General features: G+C 36.1%; 4 protein-coding genes, 1 long non-coding RNA gene and 1 pseudogene across 9 annotated transcripts; 3 read left to right on the top strand and 3 right to left on the bottom strand.

Annotated features, from left to right (window-relative positions):
- Positions 1 to 1,685: 1,685 nt before the first annotated feature.
- On the bottom strand, positions 1,686 to 2,779 carry LOC140990080 (protein NRT1/ PTR FAMILY 5.10-like; annotated as a pseudogene).
- A 437-nt stretch (positions 2,780 to 3,216) lies between these two features.
- LOC140990605 (protein NRT1/ PTR FAMILY 5.10-like) lies at positions 3,217 to 5,884 on the bottom strand. Its single transcript, XM_073460382.1, has 4 exons — positions 5,712 to 5,884; positions 5,412 to 5,629; positions 4,245 to 4,789; positions 3,217 to 4,087 (listed from the first exon to the last, which is right to left on the bottom strand). Exons 1-4 carry the CDS (start codon positions 5,851 to 5,853, stop codon positions 3,271 to 3,273), a joined length of 1,722 nt encoding a protein of 573 aa, XP_073316483.1. The 5' UTR covers positions 5,854 to 5,884; the 3' UTR covers positions 3,217 to 3,270.
- Positions 5,885 to 7,085: 1,201 nt separating this feature from the next.
- On the top strand, positions 7,086 to 10,415 carry LOC140990452 (transcription factor bHLH80). 3 transcript variants are annotated; one of them, XM_073460146.1, is made up of 6 exons: positions 7,086 to 7,700; positions 8,249 to 8,380; positions 8,522 to 8,587; positions 9,384 to 9,452; positions 10,054 to 10,104; positions 10,198 to 10,415. In XM_073460146.1, the coding sequence occupies exons 1-5, from the start codon at positions 7,302 to 7,304 to the stop codon at positions 10,099 to 10,101; spliced, it is 714 nt and encodes a 237-aa protein (XP_073316247.1). In that variant the 5' UTR covers positions 7,086 to 7,301; the 3' UTR covers positions 10,102 to 10,104; positions 10,198 to 10,415. The 3 variants fall into 3 exon arrangements, with proteins under 3 accessions (XP_073316247.1, XP_073316246.1, XP_073316248.1); XM_073460145.1 differs by having other exon boundaries at positions 7,090 to 7,700; positions 8,246 to 8,380; XM_073460147.1 differs by lacking the exons at positions 10,054 to 10,104; positions 10,198 to 10,415 and adding an exon at positions 9,606 to 10,042 and having other exon boundaries at positions 7,090 to 7,700; positions 8,246 to 8,380.
- A 2,245-nt stretch (positions 10,416 to 12,660) lies between these two features.
- Positions 12,661 to 15,929, top strand: LOC140990593 (putative pentatricopeptide repeat-containing protein At3g08820). 2 transcript variants are annotated; one of them, XM_073460355.1, is made up of 2 exons: positions 12,661 to 15,342; positions 15,454 to 15,929. In XM_073460355.1, exon 1 carries the CDS (start codon positions 13,054 to 13,056, stop codon positions 15,082 to 15,084), a length of 2,031 nt encoding a protein of 676 aa, XP_073316456.1. In that variant the 5' UTR covers positions 12,661 to 13,053; the 3' UTR covers positions 15,085 to 15,342; positions 15,454 to 15,929. The 2 variants fall into 2 exon arrangements, with proteins under 2 accessions (XP_073316456.1, XP_073316455.1); XM_073460354.1 differs by having other exon boundaries at positions 15,431 to 15,929.
- A 1,150-nt stretch (positions 15,930 to 17,079) lies between these two features.
- On the top strand, positions 17,080 to 19,925 carry LOC140990216 (uncharacterized). 2 transcript variants are annotated; one of them, XM_073459805.1, is made up of 2 exons: positions 17,080 to 17,305; positions 18,163 to 19,925. In XM_073459805.1, the coding sequence occupies exon 2, from the start codon at positions 18,266 to 18,268 to the stop codon at positions 19,757 to 19,759; it is 1,494 nt and encodes a 497-aa protein (XP_073315906.1). In that variant the 5' UTR covers positions 17,080 to 17,305; positions 18,163 to 18,265; the 3' UTR covers positions 19,760 to 19,925. The 2 variants fall into 2 exon arrangements, with proteins under 2 accessions (XP_073315906.1, XP_073315907.1); XM_073459806.1 differs by lacking the exon at positions 17,080 to 17,305 and having other exon boundaries at positions 18,266 to 19,409; positions 19,443 to 19,925.
- On the bottom strand, positions 17,561 to 18,385 carry LOC140990217 (uncharacterized). The gene is made up of 2 exons (XR_012177618.1): positions 18,151 to 18,385; positions 17,561 to 17,639 (listed from the first exon to the last, which is right to left on the bottom strand). It is a non-coding gene; the product is annotated as an uncharacterized lncRNA (long non-coding RNA).
- Positions 19,926 to 20,004: the final 79 nt, after the last annotated feature.

The raw sequence follows: 20,004 nt of genomic DNA, 5'->3' as shown, positions 1-20,004 counted from the left end.
ACAATAGGGATTATATTGTATTTTTCTATTTTTAAAAAATAGTATTTTTTAATATATATATATAGATACATATGATATGTATGTATAGTTAACGGGTTTCATTGTGTTTGTGGACCTACCAATCCCCCGTCTTTCGTGCGCCGAAGTAATCAAAGATGGAGTATGTGATCTTAATACGTGAGATCGGTTAATCTTATACGTATTCATAACAAAAAATAATACTTTTAGCATAAAAATAATACTTTTTCATGGATGATTCGTCTCACAAATACGATCCGTGAGACGGTCTCACACAAATTTTTACCAAAAAAACTGCTGGCTTGTGATATTTCTTCGCTGTCTTTGTTTTTTGTTCTTCTTGAAATTGATTTTTTTTTAATATAAGCTAAATAAATATTTATAGTTTTTATTTTTTACATAAAATATAACTTTTATGTTTTTTTTTTTTAAATGGCGTGGGAACAAGAGTTAGTGTTAAAGGGGGCCGACTTCTGTCAGTATCCGTTACATTTTTCATCTCACCATAATTAATAATTATATTTTAAAGGTAAGGGAATCCATATTTTATTAAAATACCATGTAAGTTTGTAAACATATACTATGAATGTAATTGTGTAAAATCATTCACATTATAATTGATTTAGATATCGAAAAATATAGAGGAAAATTTTAAGGCAACATTGTAAATAAATTAAATTAAACAACTAAAAAACCGAAAAGGTTTGTATTTATTAAATAGGAGAAAATAAATAGAGGATAAATGCGGGGGACGTTGTTCTTGCTAACCCACGGCCTTAGAGTAATATATGGGACAGCATGAAGTAATTGAAGGAACATAATAAATCACAAAGTTAATAATAATTAATGAAAAATGTAGAGGCTCAAATTCATTTAATTTTAGCCCGCAGTTTTTACTATTATCTTTTGATATATAAAATTGTCTATTCAATTGTGTGTTTTCGGCACAAATTGAGAGACTTATTTATAGAATTTTTTTGTAAATAATCCAAAAATAAATATATTATTACATACATCATCACACACTACTTTTCAATATCTACAACTCTTATTTTCAACAATTTTATTTTATTTTTATTTTACGAATATATAATGGATCATGCATTGCATATAAATTTATGAAATCCACATTATATCATCTACGCTTAATTTCGTAAATTGATTGCGGATGGGGACGAGGAACTGAATCAAAATAATATAATCATAATTCGTAATGAATATGAGTGTGACATAAATATTTTAGAAGATAATTTATCAACCCATATGGGTCATCTATGGATTAGATTAGGTAAGGCTTTAATTTGACTTTAGGGAAAAAAAAAGTATTTTTTTGACATGTAGGCTTATTAAGAACTTTATACAATGTGATTTCTTTTAATTATGCACTTCATCTTTATCCAATGAAAAAATAAATCTTTGGTATCTAAAAAATAATATTTGATTGATGACATATAGCTTATTTGATTAAAAAATATCAGACTTTGTTTAAGATTTTGAATTCGAGATTTAATTATAATAATCAACACCAAATTCATGGAGCTCAGGGATTGATTTTTATGTGAAGCTAAAATATAATGTTTTTTTTTAAAAAAAATTTATTTCATTGTATTAAAATACTATAGTCATAAAAAAAATTATGGGAAGTCGATATTCCCTATACCGCTGTACTAAAAAAAATTTATTTGTTCACCATGATTTGCATGCAAGAAAAAACTAGATGGCAAAACAACATATAATGAAATTAATAAACTATGATAAACGTAAGACCTGGCTAAGTATACATATGCAGAAAATGCAAATGCACTGATCCCCGCCAGCACCCAGTAGAAATAAATAAGATGAGCTCGATTCAGCTTATCTGAATACCAACCGTCCTCACCATGTTCACTGGTGATCTTCTCGATGATCGGATGCGAGAAAACCGCTTAAGAAGTTCCTCATACCAATCAAACCAAGGCACCGGGCAATACCTACACTTTTCAGATCAGTAGAAACCTGATCATAGAAGAATTCTTGAAGGCCAACATAGGTGAAAGCGTCAGCAATTCCAAAAACCACATACTGAGGGGCAGCCACCATATACTCATTGGTACTGTTGCTACAAGTCAGCAAGCCCATGTTCTATAGCAGTTGCAAGATGCTTCCTGTCAATAAACACAGCGATTACAATGGCAACTAATGATAAAAGCATCCCACTACCAATTCGTTGAATCACTGACATACCTGATAGCTTCTTGGTTATAGCTCTGGTAATGGGAACCAAAATGAGGTCATAGATCGGAATAAAGGCGAAAATGGAGAAGGCGATGAGAGATTGAAGTGAAGCAGCTGGTATCTGAAAGCTGGAAGTGATATAACGATCCATTGTGGTGCTTTGATTTGTGAACAGTGTTGAAGGCTGTGTGTATACTATTGCATGTCCCAAACAGGAAGACCATAATGGAACAAGCCTGAGAATTGCCTTTGCCTCTTCAATGTCAGCGATGCTACAATTTTTTGTGTTGTTTTTTGAACCCTCGGGTATGATTAATGCTTTGTCAAGAAACCTTGCAACCAGAAAGTAATATATTGAACAAAATCATACTCCAGATTAAACACGTGAAGCAAGTAACTATGATGTTACCAGTTTGTTTTTTCTTTCATATTTTTTTGGTTAGGAAGAGTTTATAACCATAACTTAATGAACTTGCCTGAATTGAGAATCTTCATGATGCAGAATTGGTCGAGCTTCACCATCAGTTGATGTTGACGAAAGATCATGTCATACATGACTTGTCCAGTGCAGTTAATGTATTTTACAGATTATTGTGTTAGTTCAAAGTTTATCCAATGCACATGAAAAAAAATAGGGGAGGCAGATTCACACATCATAAAAAATACCATATATTAAAGATTACATTTCAAATGAAATCAAACGATATATCTCACACATGCTCATCCGTGAAAAGGAATGGATGTTTCAATTTAGCACGATAAGCAAGTAGTTTGTCACTATTGCGTATAAACCACAAAAAATTCTTGAAAAGATACCCCCAAAAGAAGATGCACGTACATAAACTAGAGCAGTAAGGGGTTTTACTGTTATATTAAAAATCACAATGTGTTTTGAGCATAACTTTTTTATTACTCTTAAATGAAGATACTTTTATTTTGTTTTACGAGCAACCATTTATTATTGCAAACGGAACAGGCTTGAAATTGAGCTCGAGCTTGCTTTTTGCTTCAATTAATTTGGATCAATAATATGTCAATTCAAGCGAAGTTTCGCCTACTGTATACGTATGATTTGGCAAAGTAAAGATACACCATAAACGCCGCGACACTAAGTCCAGCAAGTAGCCAATAGAAATAGTCAAGATGAGCCCGATTCATGTTGTTCGAAAACCAACTCTCTCTGCTTGCTCCCCCGCTTGCTTTCTCGATGATGGACACCATCAAACTACTCAAAAGGCTCCCGACACCGAAAATACTGAGGTAGAGAGAAAGACCGATGCTTTTAAATTCTCGAGGCACTTGATCATAGAAGAACTCTTGCAAACCAACCATAGTAAAAACTTCAGCAATTCCAAACAACAGATATTGAGGTATCAGCCACGCTACACTCATCGGAACTGTTGCTTCTGGTGTATCGACTAGACCAAACTCTCTAGCAATTTCAAGCCGTTTTGCCTCTATTAGTGCAGCAACGGCCATGCAGATGATAGAAAAAAGTATGCCAAATCCAATCCTTTGTAGCATCGTTATACCTGTTGGCTTCATAGTCACTGTTCTAGCTAGTGGTACAAGAACACGATCATAGAGGGGGATGAAAATGACGACAGAAAGGCTGATGAAGGATTGGAGCGAGGCAGATGGTATCTCAAAGCCAAGGCTTGTTGATCTGTCCATGGTTACTCCTTGCTTTGTAAAGAAGGTGAAAGGTTCTGAAAACACGATGCCGAATACTAAACATGAAGACCAAATGGGAATAAGCCTGAGAACCGCCTTCGCATCTTCCACCTCGTTGATGCTACAAAACTTTTCACCTTGCTTCTCATCGTCAGGGGAAAGTAAGGCTTTGTTTAAAAACCTGAAGCATAAAAATCGCTAAATTAAAGTCATGTTAAGTATTCAAAAATAGTAATAAAAAAATTAAACCGCCAACGCTAAACTAGGGTGGATATGATAGATAAATTAAAAATGCTATTTTGATTATGTACAGTGAAGCATGAATCTTGTTCCCTTACTTGAATTGCTGAGAACTCGGGCGAGGAATAATCCCCGAAGGTTTTTCTTGCATTGAAACTGCTGGAACGTTCATTTTTCGATTCCTAAGAGCATTGACAAATACCCTACCGATTCTGATAAATGGGTTTCCTTCGTTATATCTGCTGCTGAAACGGTAAGTCATGGTACCAACCAAGAAAATTATAAGAGAGAGGCTCATGACAATGCAAGGTATGCCAAATCCGAGACCCCAACCTAGGTTGTCTTGGATATAGTTCAAGGCTAACAAAGTCGTCAAATTACCCCCACACATACCGAAATACCACCAATTGAAGAAGGAGCTTCTCTCCTTCAGTTCCTTTGGGTCGTGCACATCAAACTGATCGGCTCCAAATGCCTGAACGCAAGGCTTGTGGCCACCCTGTGCTGCTGCCACAAGATACAAAGCAAAAAAGAAGACAATGACTTGCAGGCGAGAAGTACATGCTCCAATAGTTGGATCACTGTGGCAGTCAACTGAGTTTGAAAATGGCCACACAGCAGCTAAGGTCAGGATGCCAAGTCCCTAAATCAACAGATGTAAAAATTAACATATAAATATATAACAACAGATGATATGTAGCAAGCTGAAAGGTTCCTAAATAATTTTACCTTTTATCTCCAAAATATAGATTAAAGACAGCCAAACTTATGGATCACATGTGTTTGCAGACAAAAACTTTACCCAGAAGCACAAGAAAACATAGGAGCCCATTTACTAGGTTCATAATCCCAAAATTGTGCATCGGAAAGAGGCAGAGGAAAAGGCTAATCAGGATGGGATCATTAGTGGCCATTAGATTAAGATATCTAATCATAGTAGAGAACTCATCAAAGCTAGATCAAGAACGATACAGGAACACTCTACAGGCTTACTGTCATAGGAAAATTAATTGTTTGAAACATCAGTTTCTGGAATACCAAACATCGTGAACCTTGTCTGAAATTTGACCCCCAATCCAAATCGGTTGAAAAAAAAATTTATTTCAATAGTAATGTCTTTGACATTCAATCAAGTAAATTGCTCAAATTTCAGTCAGAAAACTCAATATTTGGACAGGGAAGCACATACTTTTCAAACAAAACTATTCAATTATGAAGAAAAAATGGACTAAATGAGGAGTTCGTTCCAGCTTCTAACCACTAACCAGTATGTAGAGCAGAGAAGCAAATACGATGGTGCGGTATCGACCGAGATACGAATCAGCCACAAAAGCACCCAAAAGTGGCAAAAGCGACGCCGCCCCAGACCACGCATTTACATTCTCCGCCGACGTGACAATCGATTGCCCCAACTGCCCCGTCAGAAAGTTTATCAGGTTCGAAGTTATCCCATAATACGCGAACCTCTCCGCAATCTCCACACCTAAAACAAGTGTAGCAAAATGACGGGCGTTCACATACATAGACAGACTAGTAAAATCAACAAATAAAAGTGGCAACTCTACTTATGATGAATGAAGCCGATCTCCATCCGCCGGACTTGGAGCGTATGGCAGGGAAGCCGTGGTAGTTAACCGCGGCTTGAACGACGTCGTCCAACAGGGGTGTTTCAGCGTCCAACGCGTCGTTTTCCGTAAAAATGTCCATCGGAAGTGGAGATATTGGTATAGACTATAGAGTGCACACCCCATAGCTTTCGCGGGTTGTTTATTATTAGTGTTATATTATTATTATATATTTATTTATTTTCCTTTGAGTTTGACTTTTGCGGATGAAGATAAATTATGGAGAAACTTCAAATAAATCCTCCATCCTTATTTTCAACGATGAATCAGTCTATGTATCATCTCGGTTTTTTGTTTCTCTTTTGTGTTGGTTTGTCGAAAACGGTATCTTTGCGGATACGGTAGCTCAAACCACAAACGAGAACAATACTAGTCGTTTTACAAGTCATTTAATGAGTATATTTGTTCTAAGATAGTCTTATAGATCTTTATTCACTTAATCATTCAAGTTCATTATCAAACGTCAATCGCTACTTTGTCCAAATTACAATATTTCATGTACTAATTTACTATGAAATACAAAACATAAAATTAATTATCCAAAATCAGACCAAATCAAAATTCATGGTCTACTTATAAATAAATCATGATTTGAAATTTTGGAAAATCAATAAATATGGTTTGGTTCGATTTTACTATATTTGAACAACCATATTAAAGCTCGCAAAAATGTTAAAGTTTGGTTGGAAAAACGTTCGAACATGTTTTTGTTACGTTTGAATTCAATAATTTTGAATACAAATCAAAATTTTTCGATTGACTAGACATTTACGCTTCTAATATATATTTTGATTATCAAAATAATCTAAAGTGACATACCAACACACACTCCACTATTTGAGTAAGTTAAAAATTTTCAACCAAACTCATCAATTTGATAAAGATAAGTTAGAAATTGTTAACTCAACTCATCTATTTGATAAATGTGTTTAGTCAAATTTTATTTATATTAAGTGTGTAAATCACCCACATTTGGATATGTCAAAAAATGATTAACTCAACTCCGATCGTCGGAAAGATTTGATGAAGTTAATTTACCGGTTTTATAAGTAAATATATAAATTTCATATATAATTCTTATTTGTAGTTTGTTGCTTCTTGTTATTATTATATTTTTTCAAGAAGTCAATCAATCGATCGATCGATTATATTTATTTATAAAATCTTAAGTTTTTTACGTAAGACTTATTTGCATCCATTCATTTTATCCTGCCCAAAATACGATACCATATGTTTAATGGTGATTGGCGATCCAAGTCCCATCATTTTCAGCGGGTCCCGTACGAAAATCGTGCAACCTCACACTCACGATTTTAGTTAAAATGTTGAATCTGCAAAGAACAGAAGGGAACCAAACTCGAGGTGATCCAATTCTTCTTCATCATCGTATCTTCTAGATTACCAGTCCGAAAGTAGAAAAAAATCTACAACAAGAATCACCTGGACCCAAAAGCAGAATTGAAAAGCTGAAAAGCAACCAAATCTAGGAAAAAGCAGAAAACTAAGGGAGAATAGAGATTATTTCAGCCGATGCAACCGGCAAGTGGCGGTGAAAGTGGTGAGCTGAGTAGAAGTGGCGGACTCGCTAGGTTTCGCTCTGCTCCTGTTACTTGGTTAGAGGCCTTACTCGAATCCGACGAGGAATCTTCCGATGTAGTTTTGGAACTTCCTAAACCACCGTCCGACGTGGCTACCGATTTGGAGCTGCTGGATTCTACCGGAAGCGGTGGGCTGAGCAATTTCCTCAGGCAGAACAGTTCCCCGGCCGAGTTTTTATCTCTTCTTAATAAGACCGATGGGTATTTTTCGAGCTTAGGTATTCCGGCGAGCTATGATTATCCTTTGTCGACTTCGGCTAAGCGTGCTCGCCAAGGGGACACTTTGGACAAGCGGTCTCCTAAATTATCCTCTTCTTCTCTAATGCCAGTAGTAAGTCTTTCGACGAAGATCTAATCAATAGGCTGATTAGATATTTTACGTATCAAAATAGTACCGTTGTCGTTATTTGGAATACCTCACTTCAATTCGAGTTTACAAATTTTTCTATTGGATTTGGATATATATTGACTGGTGCGTGGTGAAAAGATAGTGTTTTTATATTCAAATTCGGATGTACGTGAGAGTTGAGGGGAGGAACCAAGATATGGGGAAGGGGGCATGCGACGGAGGGACATAATTTGCATTTTCGAAAACTTAATATAAAAACTATTATTATTCTTTTTTTTCAATTGGAGGTTTTATGTCATTTTCGATATAGATCGATACACGAGTATTTGAGAACACAGACTGAAAATGAGTTTATGGTTAAATGAAAGTTATTGACTTGGTTTCTTCTCTATGGTGGATTCTTTCTTCTCTTATTAATCATAGACCGAGTTTTGTGTACCGGATAATGGATATATTACGAGTGCTCTAGGCTGTAATACTCATGTATCTGGGCGTAGTACATACTGATTGTCTTTTTATTGGTGAAGAAGGAGGAGAATGGTGGACAAGGAGCGTTCATGTCGTTGGATGCTGAAATGGATAATCTTTTGGAGGATTCTATCATGTGTAGGGTTCGAGCAAAGCGTGGCTGTGCTACCCATCCTCGCAGCATTGCTGAGAGGGTATTTAAGTTTTCTTCGAATCTTTCCAGTTCTAGTCTGTTCAACTTTCAGAAATTCATACTGCAATTTGCTCGTTAGGTGCGACATTCTGGTAGCCATGAACTTCTCACTTATCCTAACATTTCTCCCTCTTATAATCAGATGCGAAGAACACGGATTAGTGATCGGATAAGGAAGCTGCAGGAACTTGTCCCTGATATGGATAAGGTAGTTTAGGAACAGAGATTTCTCTGTTTGTGCTAGCTTTCTCTGCACTTGATCTTACTGAAAAATCGAATAAATGAAGCTATGGTAAATTGCCACCTACAATTTTTATTGCTTATTTTAATCTTAATCTTATATGAATGTGATAGTTATTCTTGACAAGCCTACATCGATATCTGATGATCGTATTGTGTGATTAATCTATTAAAGTTGAACCCGTGATATCTATAAAACTCCCGACATTTTACTCTTAGACATGATTTGCAAATTGCAATGCAATAGTTATAGGTTAGGATGTTCGACGGTTCCGTACTGCAATGCAATTGATGTCGATTGTAGCTTTGTGTTGAGGCATTTTTGGATCCGTAAATTAAAATTCATTTGTCTGAAGAATTTAATCATAAACATAATGATACTCATGATTGAAACCTCAGATTTAAAAACTTTATACTAATGGAATATCTGCTGCATTAGAAACATGAGAGAAATTTCTTAAATATGATCATTGATGACCAGAAGTCTACCGTGTGGATAGATTGGAGTCTCCCTTTTGTAATAAACCTAAGGAAGGCAGTAAAGAAAATTTTCCAGGCTTGATTTTCAAAATCTTTTTCCTTCAAAAATTCCAGTAAAAGTAATATTCCTTATCATTTGTGTGAGGAAAGTGTGGGGCTAATCTTTTGTGCATCACATTGTTGTCCACCTTACGTGTATTTTCTCTACATTAACATTTATATTATTTGCTATAATGTGCTTAAGAATTCTGGAGAAGGCAAACTTTTACTTTTGTTACATGCAGCAAACAAACACAGCAGATATGTTAGAAGAAGCAGTGACTTATGTGAAGTTCCTTCAGAAACAGATCCAGGTTATTATTTCATCGATGTTATTATTCAAAAGTTATCTTCTGGTTTGATTGAACTGTTTAAAGTTGAATAATATTTGCATTAAAGATAACCATGGTTTCTACCACGATTCTGTATATGAATATTTCCTGGAAAAAAACATGCTTTTAATGCAGATGAATGAATTTACCTATGATCTGTCCCAACTTTAGCTTGGATAAGAACTTAATGGTTGGATGCCTTTGTAGCGCTTGATAGTTGATACAAATATTAAATATCAAAACGTCCACTTTGTATCTTCTCAAAAGGCAAAAATGGTGATGTAGTTATTACTTATTATTCTTGGAAATGGAATAATTTTGTAATCGATGTGGATGGTTTACAGGAAGATGAGGTGCTCCGCGGTCATCAATGTTATTTAATTTTGCCTATATCTGTTCATTTACATTCATGCACTTCTCTTGGCCATTCCATTTTCAGCAAACAAGTACTCGTGCAATTGCTGTATGAAATTGATAGTTTCTTGAATCGTATTTATATGTTCCGAGGTTCAGTATTTCATGGGTATTTGATTCCCTTATTACTTGATTTTGATTCTACTTTGCATGTGTCTAAATTTGGAAGGAACTGACGGATCATCAGAAGAACTGCAAATGCTCGTCAAAAGATTGAGAGGTGAATTTGATGTTATTTATAGGTATTAGGTAATGATATATCCACATTTCTATAATCTTTTCTAAATGTTATTCGATGCTGTTGTACATGTAGGATTTTGCAATCTAGAAGATCGTGAGCACCTGCTTCTATTGAATTTCTATTTATTTTCTATGGATTTTTAAAATATTGTATAAAGATGATTTTCTTTTTCATGTTTGACGCGAGCTTGAGATGTTGAACTATTTTCTTTTGTTCGTAACATGTTGCTAAAATTTTCAATGTCGTGCCAACACCATGTGATATCATATACAAGAGGCACGATGTTCAAATCTACTGCAAAACATGCATAAATGGGTAACGTCTCAATTGTTAATCCAAGGGCTATAAAGAGACTGTATATTTTTCATTTGACGCAATATGAGGACATGTGACCCTTATGTAGCCTTTAGATTAAGTGTTGATACACTTATCCTATGCATAGCATCAAATCACCCGAAAATACAGTTTCAGACTTCCAGAACTGTTCCAAGAAACTCTTAATGTGACGATTATGTTATTAGTAACAAATTTGTTTTTGACAAAGTGGGTAAGAGTTCTACTTTTTCTTGGATATCTTTACCAACTAGAATGTATGGGTCGAATTTGGTCCAACCAATCATTCTTATTTTTCACGCGATTATTCGGAGGAATGTATGTTGGTTCATAAGCTTTTTTTAAAAAAAGAGGAGAGAACATTAATATTAATGTCACCAAGAGCTACATCAATGATCACCAAGAGCTACATCAATTTGGTCTCACGTTTTTCCGTTGCTGAGTTAACTGCTGTTACAATAAGGGAGGAATCCGAGAAAACCAAAACTTTATCAAACCATGTATATATCGCTAAAAGAATAACATTGATAAATATCATTGAGTTCAACATTAGATATAAAACTTGGATGGCGAGTGTCACATGCCGACACAACTCTCAGATATCCAAAATGACCCCGAATCACTACGCCCACACTAATGCGACCATTCACCTCGTCAAATTCTGCATCAACATCTAACCTTACATTTCTAGGCAGAGGCTTGATCCATTTCTTGTCCATAATATATTGAGTACCTTGTGACTGATTCAAGCTAATAAGTCTAGCTTTCCAGAATTCTTCAAAATAAGGATCAACCCAATCAACATTAATCGGTTGCCCAAGCATGTATTGATCATGTTTCCATCTACAAATTTCTTTCCAGATTGCCCAAGCAAACATAGCAAAATAGTCAAATTCACGATGCGAAAGAACAACCCTCAAGTGAATATCACACTCCATAAAATTTCACTCACAAAATTCTTCAAATGAGGCTAGAACAAAGAGTATTCTTCCAATTTTTAGAAATTTGTGGACAAAATAATACACAATGACTTGTCGATGCTAAGAATGAACCACATAAGACACAACCCCTTTTCACAGGAACATGATGTCAGTTGGAGATTCAATTCTGTAGGCATAAAGTAATGAAATGCACGCCATAAAAAAATATGTACCTTAGGAAGGATGTGAATGTTCCAAATAAAACTCCACCAAGCAGGCAACGATGTTGAAGATTGCGAATTGGGAGGTTCGAAACAACCGATTTCAGGCAAATATCCCGATTTAACTGTACAATGACTTTTGAATCCACTTCCAAAACCGTTAATCCTCCAAGTTTTGACGCCCCCAAGGAATATCCAAAATATGATCAACTTCAAAAGAAGGGAAAATATCACGCTCCATATCCCCATTACACTGGTCCGATGCAGAAATCAATTATTTCACCTTGATGAAGGATGAGTTCAAGTTATGTAAAGAGCTACGTCCACTAACCAACTTCTGTATCCAATGATCAGTCAATGCCTTAATCTTGTGCCCGTTACCAACCTTCCACAACAGCCCTTTATGAACAAGATCTCCGCTCCACAAAATCGATCTCCAAATATATGAGAGTTTAGAATCCAAAGTCGCATCCATTATGTCAATATTTTTAAAGTACATCGCTTTAAGTATTTGAGTCATTAGGGAAGATGAATCATGGATGATTCGCCAAACCTGTTTTGGTAGGAGGGGCCGATTAAATTCAATAAGACTCTGTAACCCAAGGCCCCCAAACTGTTTCAGTTTACACACATTTTTCCATCTAACCCAATGCAAACCTCAACCATTTGAGGTCGAATTCCGCTAGAAATTTGCACAAATCTGCTCCAATTCATGACACAATGAAACCGACAGCTTGAAACAAGACTTAGCATAATTCGGAACAGCTTGCAACACTAATTTTATGAGAGTTTCCATTAATCTGTTTAAGCATTCGATCCCTTAAGCAATCGTAACAAGCACTTCAGTTGGTTCATAAGCTTTTATAACTACTATATTCATTTCTATAATAATTATGTGCGATATATTCTATATTTATTACATACCATGATGTATATAAGATTATAAGCTAATTAAATTATTCATTGATATAAAAATTCTCTATTTTTTTTAAAAAAAATGTTATTTTTCTCTTTATAGTAATGCAATAATATATGCAGGTTTTTACTTGTAATCCTTTTTCTGGTGCAAATAAAATTGCTCATTTACTAGGACTCGACTGGTTTGCGACGCTGTTACCCGTCCACCGGTATATTTCCTTGCTGTACATTTATCGTTGAAGGGTTCAAGCTTCCGACTGGTAGAATTCATCGTGTCCTAACAATTCCATCCCCACGTTGAGAAACCATAGTCCTTGCCCTGCACCATGGCGGTGCCAGTTGAAGGCATAACCCTACGCAGAAGCTACCCACACTCACATGCTGTAGGTTGCAGACCTGCGGTGAATCTCATGAACTTGATATCAATGTCATTCGCCCAATATTTTGACGCATTCTTTTTCAATAGTGCTGGGGTATCTGGGTTGTTTTGAGTTTAGTCAATTCAAGGCAAACACAGATGATCCGGTCTCTTCGTCATGGCATTGCAGGAGATCAAAGCAACTCTTTTTCATGGATTCACTTCATTCATCCACCTCAAGAACATTCACGCACGTCTTTTCCGATTTCATTTCCATCAAAACCATTATCTTTTGAATATGCTTTTGAAATCCACTTTCAAGTTCAACCTTCCAAGCTATGCTACAGCAGTCTTTAGCCAAACACACGAACCCAATATCTTTTTATATAACACCATGATAAGTGGGTTGGTCTCGAATGATTGTTATAGTCAAGCTATCGACCTCTTCCACTCGATGCGTAAAGAAGGCTTTCTACCGAACAATTTCACTTTCCCTTTTGTGCTCAAGTCTTGCGCAAGAAAATTGGACTTTGAGTTAGGTGTGAAGGTTCATTCTCTTGTCGTGAAAGTGGGTTTTGACCGTGATGTGTTTGTGAATACCGGGCTGGTGGCTTTTTATTCTAAGGTGGAGGCTTTGCAAGATGCACAAAAGGTGTTTAATGATATTCCTGAGAAGAACGTGGTTACTTGGACTGCAATAATGAGTGGTTACATTGGGATTGGGAAATTTAGTGAAGCCATTGGCTTATTCAGGAAGTCGTTAGAAATGGGTTCGAGGCCGGATAGTTATACACTTGTCCGGGTTTTGTCCGCATGTTCTCAATTGGGGGATTTGGGAGCCGGTGAGTGGATTCATAAGTTTATTGTGGATGCAGGAATGGGAAGAAATGTGTTTGTAAATACTTCATTAGTAGACATGTATACCAAGTGCGCAAGCATGGAGAAGGCTCGAGCTGTATTTGAAGATATGCCTGAAAGGGATGTTGTTTCCTGGAGTGCTGTGATTCAGGGTTATGCAGCAAATGGGCATCCAAAAGAGGCTTTAGAGATTTTTCATAGAATGCAAAAGCAGAACTTAAAACCAGATTGCTACGCCATGGTTGGGGTACTTTCTGCTTGTGCCAGTCTAGGAGCTCTAGAACTCGGAGAGTGGGCTAGTGACATGATGGAGCGGGAAGAATTTCTATCAAATCCTGTTATGGGGACTGCCTTGATTGACATGTATGCTAAATGTGGGAAAATGTCTGTTGGTTGGGAAATTTTCAAAGAGATGAAAGAAAAGGATCTCGTTATTTTTAATGCGGTAATATCTGGTTTAGCCATGAGCGGTCACGTTAAAACTGCATTTGGTTGTTTTGTGCTAGTACAGAAATGTGGGCTGAGGCCAGATGGAAAAACGTTTCTTGGTCTGCTTTGTGGATGCACTCATGCTGGTCTTGTCAATGATGGCCGCCATTATTTTAATGGAATGAGTTGCTTTTATTCTTTAGCTCCTACTATTGAGCATTTCGGATGCATGGTTGATCTTCTCTCTCGAGCTGGTTTGTTGGATGAAGCCCATCAAATGATTAAGAATATGCCAATTAAGGCTAATGCAATTGTTTGGGGAGCTTTGTTGGGTGGTTGTCGATTGCACAAGGATATGCAATTGGCTGAACTTGTTTTGAAACACTTAATTGAGTTGGAGCCTCATAACTCGGGAAACTATGTTCTTTTATCAAATATTTACTCAGCTAATCAGAGATGGAATGAATCCGAAAGTATAAGGTCAATTATGAATGAGAGGGGCATCAGTAAAGTGCGTGCCTACAGTTGGATAGAGATAGATGGAGTTGTTCATGAGTTTCTTGTTGGCGACACTTCCCATCCTCTGTCAGATAAGATATATGCTGAACTTATTGAGATGGACAAAAAATTGAGAGCAGCTGGTTATGTTCCTACAACAGAGTTTGTGCTCTTTGACATTGAAGCTGAAGAAAAAGAGCATTTCCTGGGTTACCACAGCGAGAAGCTTGCTCTCGCATTTGGCTTGATCAGTACCAAGAAAAATACCATCGTACGAGTAGTTAAAAACCTTCGGGTATGTGGTGACTGTCACACAGTAATCAAGCTCATCTCAAAGATTACAGGTAGAGAAATTATTGTCAGGGACACCAACCGTTTCCATCATTTTATTGATGGATTATGTTCATGTAAAGATTATTGGTGAGGTATTGTAGGCCCGAGCGGTTTTAGCTGTCTTACCAATTGTGCCTGTTTGGAAAATACACGGAGATCTTCACTCTTCAGATTAAGAAAGAAGCTTTGGTGAGAGCAAGGCCTAAAGGCATGTGTGGATCATCGATACGTTGAAATCAAGAAACGAATCCAAATGGCCTTTATATATCCTTCTGTCAAATCCAAAATCCTGTGAACGAAGTTTAAGTTGATTCACTGTGCTAAGCTACACATCAATTGAGTTCAGCAGGTAATGCACATCGCATCACCGTTTTGCATGTGAATGGTTTGTTCTCTTTATCGTATAAACACACTTTGAAATTCTGGACCTATTGGAGTTACACAGTGGTTCATCTTTCAGGAATGCGGGCATATAATATCAAAGTTCGATGGGTGGATTTGTCCTGCGACAAGTTGAATGGGAGGCAATTGCTCAATGTTATTGGTTTATCAAGAAACTACTCTCCATATTTCTACGTACTTTCCAACTCATTTGGTTTCTTGGGATTTTTTTTTTTTTTTTTTTTTTTTTTTTTTTTTTTTTTTTTTTTTTTTTTTTTTTTTTTTTTTTTTTTTTTTTTTTTTTTTTTTTTTTTTTTTTTTTTTTTTTTTTTTTTTTGAGTTGAGTTTCTTGCGAATTTTATGATCAACATGGAGATCAATTTCTCCCTCCAATAATTTCTTCAGGTGGCGTATCTTTGAGACTCTGAAAGAGAGCATGCACGCCTTGGGATTTTCAAGGATCCAAAATATGGTTTACTAATATTTCTTGTAATCCATAAAATCTACAATTTTAGTTACTTTACAAGAACTACTCCAAGGATCCAAACGTTTTACGAAGCGTTATAAATTGTTTTTTTAGGAAATTTATTATTTATTAGTTGATTTTTTTTTATAGCAAAATTCGGTGACAAACATTATTATCTTTCTTGAATTCTTAACGTCCACCAGTTGCCGTAGGTTGCGTCTGTATTTAAATTCGAAGTAAATAAGGGCCCCCGAAAGGTCAAATATCATGCATTTCAAAGATCCCGCAGTCGCTGTCCAAATACACAATGTTCAAATACACAGACTCGTGTTTTGTAGATCAAATATTGGGTCTCTCTTTTTTCTTTTTCTTTTTTTTTAAAGAAAATAAATATGAGTCTATCTTTTTTTTTGAAATCTTATTTTAAGGGGTGGGAGGACTCGAACCGGAGTGATTACAAAGAGAAACAAAGTGAGATTATTAGAAATAAAGCTCGATCTCAATATGGGTCTATCTTGAGTTCAATAAATTAAGGTAAGTTGGAATGGAGATGATACTTTGTACATGATGTTATTACTATGTCAGGTCTTGGAATGATAATCTTAATGTTTTTAAAAAATTATATTGTTTTACCCAATTTATACGGAAAAAAAAAAAATATCCTTAATGTTGGTTTCTAAACATTCTTTATTAACATGCCCCCCATGTTTTCGTTCCAATCAGATTATGATGTTTCCTTTAATAATGTAGTGAACCTTTTTTATATCAAAACTTTACCAAACGTAAATACATAATTCATTAAGACCTTAATAAACACATAATTGACACGAGCCTACAAATAATCAAGACTGCATTGATTTCTCCCTTTTAATGAACCAAGAAATGAGTTAGAGAAGTAGCAAAAGGTGGAAAATATTTTGCGAAAATGTAATGATAAACAAAAATGAGACAGANTACAAGTATTTACGCATATAAGAGGAAGTACACTTTACAGGAAGGATGACGAGGGAAATTAGGTCCAAACAAAGCTTTAAGTCATTCACTCCACATACGAGATATTTAGGAAAATAACATTGATCAGATTTTATTTTTAAAAAAATACTTTTTCCCAAATTTATTTGAATATTTTTAAATACATATGATAATTTTTTTTTAAAAATATTTGACTATAGTTATTTTGATAACTAATCGTGCAGAACCATATAATCTTGTCCTTTATTGTTTGTCATAAGGGAAAGCACGTCAAATTCATTAATAGGTGACGATGATGATGGAGAAGAAGGGAGCCACTGGTCTTGCAGATGTAATTCTTGACTGTCCCACGTTTCAGCTAGTCTGAGGAGGTCCCACCTATCCTCTCCCCACTTTCATCTGTCGCACTCGGCAGTCGGAGCACACATCACACACATTGACTGGCGTCGGCTGGACAACCCTCCCTTGTTTCCATTTGCAACTCACGCGTTTGGTAGTGATGAAGATCTCTTTCCTTTTTTTTTTTTGGGTTTTGTTTTAGAAGCTAAGTTCGATGTTTCTTCATCTTTCTTGAGTTGTGTTGGAGTATAATTGTATGATTAGTTTGCGTCACTTTCACCTTCTGTTTTTTGGAGGAAAATGTGAGAGCTAAATAATAGTTGGTTGGACTTTTCAAAGTGGAGATGACAAAAGAAAGAGAGATTGAAGCCAAAAGCTGTGAAACAATTTTTTTTATTTGTCATTAGTATTTGATCTCGTCTGGGTTTATTCTGAGTGGAAAGCTGAGACTACCTTAATTCTAAGATTTGAACAGACCAAACTTTTAGCTTTCTCTCAGGTCCGTTTCTCTGCTTGCTATTTTCATCTGATGAAGTCATTTATGAGAAAGCATGCAGTTCTTTGCCTGTGGTTCCTTTTTTTTGAAGATGATGTTCATGTAAAGTTTGTTTCTTTTGTTCTGTTGTGGGACACATGAATGAAGCTGTAAAGCTTGAACTACATCATCCGAGTTTTATTCAGGTTTTTATCCATTTTGGTTTCGGAAACTCGAGGCTTGCTCTTTGGCTATCATAAATTTAACGGCTACATGTTCGATCCATTCAATTTTGACGGTATTATGATTTTGCTTATATTGGTGTTTGCATCTCTGTTTTGTCAAAATTTGAGCCTTCGTCTGAGTTTTTTTCCTTTTACTTTATTTAATTTTTCTTTTTTTGCTATTTTTTAAGTCAAATATTAGTACGTTAAAATTTATGATGCTTTTCCACTTCAACTGCGCAGGCTTTTTGGATAATCCACATTCCATATTGTGTTGTATTTGCCTAAACTATGCTGAACCATAATTTGCAGGGCTCTTCATGGTTCAGCTATGACTTGTCCATTGTGGTTTTGTCTCTAAATTTTATTGGAATTCTATTAAGCTTGAGAATTTAGTTTTAGGACGCCTAAATATATGGCTGACATTGATATAAAAGTTGAGATTTGTGAAGCTAGTTCATGGACTGAAAACAAAGAGACCACAAGTAATCATACCGTCAAGGCAGGTGATAACCCGGAAATAGATGATGTAGGCGGCAATAAATCACAAGATTCGATCATTTCATCATATAGAATATCTGATGAAAATGCTTTTGATCCAGCCTCTAATGCCAGCAAGCATAAATCAAATATCATCTTTCAGGGTAAGGCACGATTGTGTGACGCTGGTAAGCAATCATCAGGTAAAAGAATGACAGTTTCTGAAATATCAGGAGACAGTGAGAAAATGTCAGTGAAATATAAATCGTCAGATACATATACTGTAGTGATTGGTGAAGGTACAAATGGCAATGAATCTTCAGAGACATGGATGACAAGATTAAGCAAAGATGGTGTCGACAAACTGGATTCGGTTGCTGCTGTATTTGATCTGAATGAAGACATCAATGAAGATGGATCGGATGAGTTTATTCAGCCTGATGTTGAAACTCTATCTTCTTGCAGTGTAATTAAAGTGGTGGCAAAAGCTGGGATTCCTAGGGGCCTACCCACGATGCCATTGAAGTTTGAAGGTGGACAGGATTGGAAAGGTTCTGCAGAAATGAGTGCTTTCCGTTCAGTTGCTCTTTCCAATATATTTCCAAGTGAACCATGCTCCAGAAAACGGTATAGCCCACGAGGTTTTACTGGGATTGACCTCAATGTCGCTGCTGTAGAAGAACAATCTTCCACTTCACAGGAACATTTTTGTTCAGATGTAAGTTCAAAACGAGCCAAGAGTCTCGGCAATGATCTCAATTTTCTTCATGGTGAAGCCAACGGCTTGAACATGAATGCTTACGCGTGTAAAGAAGTGACATCCAAGAATTTTCAGTGGCTAGGCCAAGATCATGAACCATTGGGAAACAGGACTTCAGATCATTCTACAAATCCTGGAAATCGAGAGATTGATTTCATTAGCCGTGCCTCTTTGAAAGATTCAAGTACTATGCGACAGGAGCAGGATGCAAATCTTGCTCACTCCGAACAGTATCTGGTTGCAGCCAATAATGTCCTACAACCAATGGAACTGCTGCAGAGAGTTGCTCCATGGCAGCCAAAATTTCCGTACATATCATGTACTTTACCCCCTCAAAACCATTTTTTAAAAGTTCCATTTTCTCAAAATCATGTACCATATAGCTATCACTTTCAAGAGCATGGCAATCTTGTGCAGATCATTAACGGACCAAACACAAGAAATAGAGCAACCTCTATCCCTACTGTCGACGCCAAAGATATGCGAAGCATACCAACAAGTGGAATCAAAATGGTTGAAGCTGCGCCATTAATGTTTCTTACGGGAAATCCGACAGATGAACGTATTAAGTCTATAAATCCAGAAACTTGGTATGCAACATTGACTAAAAGTAAGGAACCAGAAGGAGGGATAAACTATTACCAGCTTGGCTACAGACAGGACATTTGATTGCACAAATTATTTTAGTGGTTTTTATTCCGGTTTGCTGATCCAACTTGACGTGTCATAATTGCATGGATTCAACATCGCCCAAATGTATAAGATGTGCACTTCACGTTAGTCCTTTTGCTCTTACCTCATTGATTATGTTATCAGAATGCTGATTTTTCGTGCATGCCAATATTTCATTTCTGATGATAGTTATAAAATTCCCTTTATCATTTCCCTAATTATTGAAACACTGAAGATTTAGC

Source organism: Primulina huaijiensis, chromosome 12 (genome assembly GCF_012295235.1).
Source record: "Primulina huaijiensis isolate GDHJ02 chromosome 12, ASM1229523v2, whole genome shotgun sequence".
Lineage (NCBI taxonomy): Eukaryota > Viridiplantae > Streptophyta > Magnoliopsida > Lamiales > Gesneriaceae > Primulina > Primulina huaijiensis.
This window is presented reverse-complemented; position numbering and strand designations above follow the sequence as displayed.

Coding starts and splice junctions, on each gene's coding strand:
- LOC140990605 (XM_073460382.1), bottom strand. CDS start 5,853: ATGGACATTTTTACGGAAAACGACGCGTTGGACGCTGAAACACCCCTG. Junction 5,630..5,711: donor ATCGGCTTCATTCATCATAA/GTAGAGTTGCCA, acceptor CACTTGTTTTAG/GTGTGGAGATTGCGGAGAGG. Junction 4,790..5,411: donor CTTCTCTGCTCTACATACTG/GTTAGTGGTTAG, acceptor CTGTTGATTTAG/GGACTTGGCATCCTGACCTT.
- LOC140990452 (XM_073460145.1), top strand. CDS start 7,302: ATGCAACCGGCAAGTGGCGGTGAAAGTGGTGAGCTGAGTAGAAGTGGC. Junction 8,381..8,521: donor CTCGCAGCATTGCTGAGAGG/GTATTTAAGTTT, acceptor TCTTATAATCAG/ATGCGAAGAACACGGATTAG. Junction 8,588..9,383: donor TTGTCCCTGATATGGATAAG/GTAGTTTAGGAA, acceptor TGTTACATGCAG/CAAACAAACACAGCAGATAT.
- LOC140990593 (XM_073460355.1), top strand. CDS start 13,054: ATGGCATTGCAGGAGATCAAAGCAACTCTTTTTCATGGATTCACTTCA.
- LOC140990216 (XM_073459805.1), top strand. CDS start 18,266: ATGGCTGACATTGATATAAAAGTTGAGATTTGTGAAGCTAGTTCATGG.